The sequence below is a fragment of the Bufo bufo genome, chromosome 10 (genome assembly GCF_905171765.1).
Source record: "Bufo bufo chromosome 10, aBufBuf1.1, whole genome shotgun sequence".
Taxonomy (NCBI): domain Eukaryota; kingdom Metazoa; phylum Chordata; class Amphibia; order Anura; family Bufonidae; genus Bufo; species Bufo bufo.
Window position 1 is genome coordinate 120,621,706 of NC_053398.1, and position 9,399 is coordinate 120,631,104.

A 9,399-nucleotide genomic window follows, 5' to 3' on the forward strand; every position below is an offset into this window, starting at 1 on the left:
TCTGCCTATTTCTCCACGTTGGACTTGACCAGTGGCTACTGGCAAGTACCCATGGCCCCTGCAGATAGGGAAAAGACTGCTTTCACTACTCCCATGGGCCTGTTTGAGTTCAATTGTATGCCGTTCGGGCTATGTAATGCCCCAGGAACTTTCCAGAGACTAATGGAGCGGTGTTTGGGTCACAAAAACTTCGAAACAGTGCTGCTGTATCTAGATGATGTCATTGTGTACTCAAAAACATATGAAGACCATCTGAAACATTTGGCAGAAGTATTTGAAATCCTTATCAAATATGGCTTGAAAGTAAAGCCATCCAAGTGTCACCTGCTCAAACCTGCAGTAAGATACCTGGGGCATATAGTAAGCGGAGAGGGAGTGCAACCTGACCCTGATAAATTGGCAGCTGTCCGTAATTGGCCGGTTCCTACTACTGTCAAAGAGGTGAGGAGTTTCCTGGGTTTTGCCGGCTACTATAGACGTTTTATCCCCCATTTTGCTCAAATAGCTGATCCTATCCAGGAGCTCTTGAGGGGGCAACCCAAAAAGAGTCCTAGAACTCCTGTGCCCATTGAGTGGAATGAGGAAAGAGAGATAGCGTTCCAATTGCTAAAAAAGAAACTGACCGAGCCTCCAGTGTTAGGTTATCCAGATTATAGCAAGCCCTTCCATCTCTATACTGACGCTAGCAAGCAAGGCCTGGGAGCTGTGTTAGCCCAAATCCAAGAGGGAAAAGAGAGAGTGATAGCATATGCAAGCCGCTCCCTGAAAGGAGCTGAGAAAAATGACCAGAATTATAGTTCCTTTAAACTAGAGTTCCTGGCATTAGTGTGGGCGGTGACAGAAAAATTCAAGGATTATCTAGCCGCCACCCCGTTCATTGCATTCACTGACAATAACCCTCTGGCACATCTGAATACAGCTAGATTGGGGGCCTTGGAGCAGAGATGGGCCTCTCGCCTTGCCAACTATAATTTCTCTGTAAAGTATCGTGCTGGACGTACTAATGATAACGCTGATGCTTTATCCAGGCTTCCCACAGAGACAGCTCCTGATGATGTGCGAGATGCTTGGGAAGATGTAGAGATGCCGGCTTTCTATAACAAATTTGCTCAACAGGATCAGGCTCGAGTTACTAATAACAGAGCTGCAGTTCCTTCATCCTCCAATAGGCCTGAACCTAAAGAAGAAAGGTGGGTGAGACTGCAGTCTGAAAGTAGAGTGCTGGGTGAGCTGTTGGACTTCATTACCAGTGGCAGAGCCCCTGAGAGGATTCGGCGTAAGAGTGCAGATCCTGAGCTCATCAAACTATGGAGACAGCGCCACCAACTCTTCATACAAAAGGGCCTGTTGCTACGGAGGAGCCTAGACCCAGTGTCCAACGAAAGAGTACACCAGATTCTCATACCCCGACGAGATGCAGGTATGGTGTTGGGGATGTACCACAATCAATCCGGTCACTTTGGGGTCCAAAAGACTGAGGCTACTATCCGCCAGCGGTTTTACTGGGTGGGCATGAGAGAAGACATGGAGAAGTGGTGTCGAGAGTGTGTAGCCTGTGCCTTGAAACGAAGTGAGCACCATGATCAGAGGGCACCACTGAGACCCATTGTAAGTACCCGTCCTCTTGAACTTGTCGCCATCGACCATGTAAAACTGGAGCCTAGTCGCTCAGGGTATGTTTATGCCATGACTATTATTGACCATTTCACAAAGTTTGTTGTAGCAGTGCCTGTGAGAGACCAGACAGCCAAGACTACAGCCGAAATGTTCTGGAAGCACTTCCTCCTGCCCTATGGATGTCCAGAAAAGATCCTCACCGACCAAGGACCTGCTTTTGAGTCTCATCTGTTCCATGAACTGTGCCGCTTACACAACTGTAAGAAGATCCGGACAACGGCCTACCATCCTCAAGGTAACGGATTATGTGAAAAAATGAATCAGACCTTGATAGAGATGCTGAGGGCCGTGCCTCCTGAAAACAGAGGAGATTGGCCCAGTCTGTTGCCACAGCTCATGTTCACCTACAATCATACCATACATTGTTCCACCGGGTATACCCCTTTTTACTTGATGTTTGGGCGCCAAGGGACATTGCCTGCTGATCATTCATTGGATGTACATGTGCCTGACTGCATTAACCCATTACCTAACACCGACTGGGTTGCTGAACATCAAAGGCGATTGGATGCAGCCAAGGCCATTGTTCAGGAACGTATGGACTTTGCTAGAGACCGGCAGCAGAAAGACTATGATCAGGCAGCCCAGGCAGAACCCTTGAACATAGGGGCCGTGGTATGGTTAAAGAATAACCGTCGTACCAGCAAATTGGACAGTAAGTGGGAGCGAAGTCCTTATGTTGTCACTGCAATCCCAAATGTTGGAACTCACACTTATGAAATCACCCGGGAAGACAAGGGATCCCAAATTGTACACCGAAACCGGTTGAAACTCTGCCTGACACCAGAACCTAGTGCCGAGAGTTCTGGATCAGAATATCCCGTGTCAGAGTCAGCCATACAGCCCGAGGATCCTATGCAGGCTGTTAGTAATCTGAGGTATGACGCTGATCCCATGCATTGGCTTCTGACACCTTGGTTGAACTTGCTGGTGCCTGCTCCGGCACCTACTGTAGCTTCACCTCCAGCAGAGCCGGTTCAAGATGCCCCGGATCCAGTTTCCCCTCTTGTGGATATTGTTGTTCCCGTTGTTCCTGTTGTTCCAGTTGTTCCAATTGTTCCTGACCAGGGTCTCGCTGATGGAGACCCTCCTGTTGCTCCTGTCCCTTCTACTTCGTTGCTAAGGGAAGAGGAGACCCCTGTTTTGAGAAGGTCTACCCGGATGACCAGGGGACGCCCACCAGTCCGTTTAGGAGACTTTGATTATTCTGGTGGTGTCTCCTCCCAAACAGTTGCCACGGGCAATACTTTACTTGACATTTGTGCGCAAGAATGGACTCCCCCACGTGAGCCCTTGCCTGTGCTACACCCACAGGAAACCCCTGGGTAGTTCCGTTATTATGCTGTCATTTTATTGTGCAACTTCATACTAAGGAAATGTGCCCAGAGATGGACTCCACCGCATGAGAGCCTCTGTGATTTAATAAGAAATAACCTGGGTACGGACTCATGTTTGTTATTTGAGCCTCCAAGAACTTTTATACCGGTTTCTACTGTTTTATCATGGACTTATTCATTGTCATGGACTATCCTGGTTCTAATGTTACGCTGTGCCAGGTCAGCGCCCCCGTTCCATTCACTATCCTGAGAGAAGAGAACGACGCCCCTTGTCACCACACTTCATTTTTGCCAATTGGACCTGATGTCAATATAAATGCAGATGAATTACATGTATGTATGCCTGCATGTCTCTTTTTCTATTTCAGGTAGAGATTCCAGTTGGGAGACCCAGGATGGAGTACGAGGTCGTACTCAGCTTAAAGCAGTGGGGTATGTAGTGTACGGGAGTTGTAATACCCGTCACTACCAAAGTGTCACTTGGTGTGCTGTCGTCCCTCCTTAATTATGGAGAAGTTGGTATATGTCAGTTTTATAAAATGTCATGTAATGTAATGCATGTATTTCCCTGTTGCTATGAAACTTGCAAGTACAGGCCGGCTAGGGGTGTCATTCCAGCTCTTAGGCATTAGAGGGAGCTAGAGAGCCCTAGTTTATATAAGGCCAGTCAGGGAAGTGCAAGGCAGTGTAACCTGATCTAGTGTGGAGTGCAGAAGTCAGTCTAGACCAGAGCTCAGAAGTTTCTAGAGCCTGAGGAAGCTGAGAGAGACAGAGGCAAAGATCAGAGAAGCCAGAGGTACTGAGAGAAACAGAGGAGGTACTTATTTAAGCCATAATCAAGGATATAAAGCCAGACTTGGGTTAATGGGCCTTGGTGAAGAATTGCTACATTCCAGGATCAGACAGAGTTAGAGTGCAATCTCCTTTGCTGCAAATCCTGTGTTTAACACTCTGTAATTACCCTGCTGTACTGAATTGCCTGCATCGACCGAATTGCAAAATCGACTGTATGCTGAGGAACTGCGTTTCCAATATTGTCTCTGCCTGCAAACTACTAAAGTTGAAGTTCTGTTTTAACACCACGTTTCCTCAAATTATTCCTGCATCCGCAAACGGCGTGCCACCGTTTACTTGGCACTGGCGTCACGAACTATTCCTACCTATACCTGCCCTTGCAGAGAGTCAGCTGTACCAGGTTAGTGTATATTGCACTACTACACTCAGAAACACCTACTACGCACAACTTGAGTACACTGCACATGTTCTAATATGAGCTATGTAGGAAAGCAGTATTCCTAGCCATTTTTTACCACGGCTTTATGAATTGCAGTTCTGCATCATGACTCTGCAGTTTCCGCTGGCAAGCTTGTGGAAGTAAAGTCGAAATATATCTCCGTATTTTATAGAACTTGTGCAGTCCCTGCGTTATGGCAGAGCTCCATCTTCTGCCTGGAAAAGGAGATGCAAAGTCCTCTAACATAGTATCCGAACACAACCTAATTTCTACTTCTTCCGTTGGCGCCTATATAAAAATATTTAATATTAACTATAAGTATGCAGTCATTGCAGTGGCATACTATTATATTGGGTGCAGAAGGAGCCCTTGTGCCAGAGGGGCCCCATAGTCCTCCACTATTATAAATGGCAGGTGGGGGCCTGTACAGATTTTGCACTGTGCTGTTCAAGAGTTTCCTCTTGATTTTTTTTTTTTTTTTATGATTTTAATCCATTTACCTCCAAAGCCTGAAACGGAGGACCATTAGCTACAGTATTTAAAGGACTTTTCCCATGGAGATAAAAAAAATGGGCCAGACAATGTTAAATATAGCAAGGAAGCAATTCTCACCTCCACCAATCTACTGTCGTTCCAATGCTGCCCAGGTCCCCGATGCTCTCTACTTCTTCCTGTCTGAACATGACACCCCGTACACGTCAAGAAAGGCCAGCTCAGCCAATCCATGCCTGAGGTGGGTTACCGCTATGGCATGTGATTGGCGGAGTAGGCCCTTCTTGGAAATTAAGGTGTGTCGGGACAGGAAGTGGGGAACGTGGCAGCATCTTTGTTATCTTTAATATTGTCTGGCCCATTTTTTCAAATTCTACCTGAAAAAAAACTTTAATCAGTGCCCAAATCAAACATTTGACCTAGACACAATACTGCCATGTGGGGGTGGAGAATTGACACCTTTTTAAAGGGATTATCCCAACTTATACATTCATGGTATGGCCACAGGATATGCTATAAAAGTAAAGTAATATTCCTAGAGGAAGGACCTCCATCTACCAATCAGGGGAAACTGAACCCCCCAATAAATGTTTTTCATGAAATTGCCTTCATGGAATACCTTGTATATCTGTCTATTTTAAAGATATCTCCTTATAGTCAAGAAATAGAATTATTCATCAAGGGACTTATGGGTAGTGGTCTTAAAGGTGGCATCACCACCTTCCAATCTAAGAACTGACATCCTCTGATAAGTGTTTCAAATCATTAAAATGAAGCGGAAATCTTCAAAATAAAAATATAAGATAGAAAAAAATAGAAACTGGACATAGTGGTAAATGTTTGGCTCCAGAGTTCGCTCCAGATGGGTTTCTCTGGACCTTTTGAGGCTGTGCTTTTTTGTAGAACGATCCCACTGGAGGATCCTTTGGACAGCCTGACTGTGAATGGTAACACAAACCCTTATGAGAGCAGTTTTTATGAATGATGGTCGTTGTTTCTTAATTTATGAATACTTATTTCCCACCTGTGCACTTCTGCTGTCTTTCAGGTTGTGGTGTCAACCTTGGCCTCCGTGGTCTGGAATCATCAGAACAGTTCATTTATAAAATAGCCATAGCAGTGGACCAGAGCGACATCTTTGAAGCCTTGACAGCTAAAATCAAGCACTCCAAACAAGTGGTGGAGGAGTTCAAGCTTCATGGACTTGTGACTTCAGTATTTGAATAAATGTTAAGACTATGACTTGCCCAAGACCCATGCCCAGACTGAATAGGTCAAATTACCACTTGGGCATCAGTTCCTAATTGATTACACTACATTCTTCTGAAGGACATTGACTTCAACATATAATAATTCTCTCAAAATGGTCGATCTGTGAGATGTAAATCTCAATAAAACAGTCAGTAATGCCAATAAAGGGCTAAAGGGGAATTTGTATGTTTTTGTTCTGCTGTTTTTGTTTTCCGAATTAGTTTTTTTTTATCTATAATTTAAATAAACTTATGTTTTCATTTGCATTTCATATTGTATCTTATTTCAGTGACGGAATCTGGTTGTCGCACGTGGTCTGGACTCACCATCATCTTTCTTTCGGGCCTATGCTTGCCAGAATCCCTGTGTTGTTTTTTGGTGGGCAGAGCGCTGTTCTGTCCTCTTCACCCAGACTGGTGACTGCTTCCTGCTGGCTCTACCTTTCACTGCCCACGGGGCACACATGCGCTCTCCTTCTCTTAAAGGGCCAGCATACGCTCCTTAATCTGCCCCAGCTTATGGTTCCCCACCCTAGGCTATTTAAGGCCACCCTCTGTAGGAAGTTGCCTGAGCAATAGGTTCTAGCTGTCTAGAACCTATGTACTAACTTCTTCCTGACTCTGGATTTGATGATTTACTGTCTTACCTGACCTCTGATCTCCTTATTGACCCTGTGCTAACTGACCTTGGATTGCATGAACTTTGCTTGCCCTGACCTCTGCTTTTCCTACACTATGTTTTGCCTGACCCCTCAGTGTTTTGCACCAGTGCAGGTCAGCAGAGTCCAGATCCCAGTTTGGTGAAAGAGTGATGACTGGGTGGGCTCCTTTAGATAATGCCCTTAGGAGTAACCCCAAGCCAAATCTGTTCAGTAGACACAACGGATCCAAAGTTGCTTCCGTAACACTGGTTGCATAGAAGGAAGCTTTTTGGGGAGTAAACCTTGCCATACTTGGGAAGGTTTGCACTTGATTGGTCCAGTTCCCCGAGGTCACAAAAGAATGGAGCTAATGAAGAAAACAAAATATCATGAACAGAGACCATGGCAACTTCCTCCTTCCTTCCCAGACATTATTTTTTTTTCGGCAGGCATTCATTTTCTCTCTTCTTTCTCCCTCGCCTGAATAGAGGAAAGGGCTCAGGGTACTGTCACAACACTTTTTCTTTTTTTTTTCTGGAAGAGAATCACATTTTTAGGAAAACCTGAATTTATTCCAAAAGTGTAAGAAAACACAACTAACTTTTTTTATTTTTTTTAAGAACGGATCTGGGGTTTTTTCAGTTTTACCTGGAAACATGGCAGGAAATAAAAGGCGGAGTTTGGATTTGAATTGTGACCTGTGATTGGCTGAATCTTTTTAGAGAAAACGGTGTGACAGTGGAAGCCATTTATGAAATGGATGGAAAAAAAACAAGAACTGTTGTTTGCAGTTTAATAGATCCTCCTATTACTGTAAATAGTTTTTTTTTTGTTTTTGTTTTTTTTCTTTATTGTCTAGATTTCAAGGGAAATCTCTGCATCTATTTTTGCTGGATGGGATAGCACAGACCTCTGTGAAATTAGCACAAGACCCTCAGTCCTGCTCAAACTACAATGGACACCAACCAAAATTAGACCATGCCCCTTTGGTCAAACCCCATCCCTTTTGACACAACTGCAAAAACATGCAGAAAGGTAAAATGCTGTGTGCCCTGTTTTTATACCATATTTCTTGCAGAATATTTATTTCACTCAATCACAGAAGTCAGACTAATAGTCACATTTTTTATTTCTATTTGCATATTTCTAGGATTCATCTTGGTTTACGAGCATTTTTTTGAATTTGTATTGTCTTTTAGAAAAACTGGGCACTAAGGAACCTAGGGCTGTAAGTTGTAGTTTTGCAACATCTCGAAAGCCACGTGTTGAGAGGTATGTGTGCTACCACCAATGTAGCATCCTGATGAGAAGCTGCCGTGCAAAGACAAAAACTACACAGTCGAGTCATATTTTTATGACCACTTTCGACGTTGGCAGTGCGTAGCTCATGAAGGAAGTCATATGTTGTGGCTTGGTGAGAATAAAAGACGTGCAATAGGCTGTCTGCACACACATCCCTCGTTGCTGTAGTAAAAAGGGCGATTTATCAGAGTTGCAAAGAGGGATGATTATTGATTTTCGGACCCAGGGTGGCGGTATTTGTGAAACTACAGTGTGTAAACTGTTCTCGTGCTGCTGTGGTGAAAGGGTATGGTGAGTGGACAAATGGCACCATTATGAATAAGCATCGTGGAAACTGCAGAGCACCACGTGCCATTGATGGCTATGAAGGTGCCTGAGGGAGGGCCGACATGCTACAGTGGAGCAGCTCACCGCCAAAATGAAACAGGGGCTACCAGGCGTGTGTCTAATACTACTGTTTAGTGAAACCTACTGTGTATGGGGCTGTGAAGCAGACGGATGGTCACTGCACCTCTGCTAACGAGGTTGGATCGGCAGAAAAGTCTCACTTTTGGAGGCAGTATCGCATTTGGACCTCTGCTGATTGGCAAAGAGCTGACTTTTCTGATAAGTCACGTTTTCTGCTTTATGGTATGGATGTACGTTGGCATGTCAGGTGAGAAACCTCAGAGAACAAACACTCTGCAACCATTCCTGGAAGAACACAAGCTGGTGGTGGCTGCGTTATGGTCTGGGGGAATGTCCTGGCATTCTCTGGGCCCACTCATTCATGTGTAAGGCACTGTCAATGATTTGGGTGTGAATCCATCCTTGCAGATCACGTATACCCATACAGTACCTTGCAAAAATATTCAACCCCTTGACTTTTTTTTTGTGTTTTGTTACATTACAGCCTTAAGTTCAATGTTTTGTTAATCTGAATTTTATGTGATGGATCAGAACACAAAAAAAAAATTATAAATAAAACTATTGTTTAGAAATAGAAAACAGAAAATTGCCATGTGCATATGTATTCACCCCCTTTTATTAGGAAGCCCATAAAAAGCTTTGGTGCAACCAATTACATTCAGAAGTCACATAATTAGTGAAATGATGTCCACCTGTGTGCAATCTAAGTGTCACATGATCTGTCATTACATATTCACACCTTTTTTGAAAGGCCCCAGAGGCTGCAACACCTAAGCAAGAGGCATCACCAACCAAACACTGCCATGAAGACCAAGGAACTCTCCAAACAAGTAAGGGACAATGTTGTTGAGAAATACATGTCAGGGTTAGGTTATAAAAAAAAAAAATCCAAATCTTAGATGATCCCCAGGAGCACCATCAAATCTATCATAACCAAATGGAAAGAACATGGCACAACAGCAAACCTGCTAACAGAAGGCCGCCCACCAAAACCACGGACTGAGCAAGGAGGGCATTAATCAGAGAGGCAGCACAAAGACCTAAGGTAACCCTGGTGG

At 44.3% G+C, this 9,399-nt stretch overlaps 1 protein-coding gene across 4 annotated transcripts in view; it reads left to right on the plus strand.

Annotated features, from left to right (window-relative positions):
* LOC120980927 overlaps positions 1-6,201 on the plus strand; it is a 94,864-nt gene extending 88,663 nt beyond the window's left edge. For all 4 annotated transcript variants that reach the window (XM_040410310.1, XM_040410308.1, XM_040410309.1 and 1 more), the window contains one exon: positions 5,789-6,201. In XM_040410310.1, the coding sequence (XP_040266244.1) occupies positions 5,789-5,967 (179 nt within the window). In that variant the 3' untranslated portion in view covers positions 5,968-6,201. The remainder of the gene's footprint in view (positions 1-5,788) is intronic.
* The last annotated feature ends 3,198 nt before the right edge of the window (positions 6,202-9,399 follow it).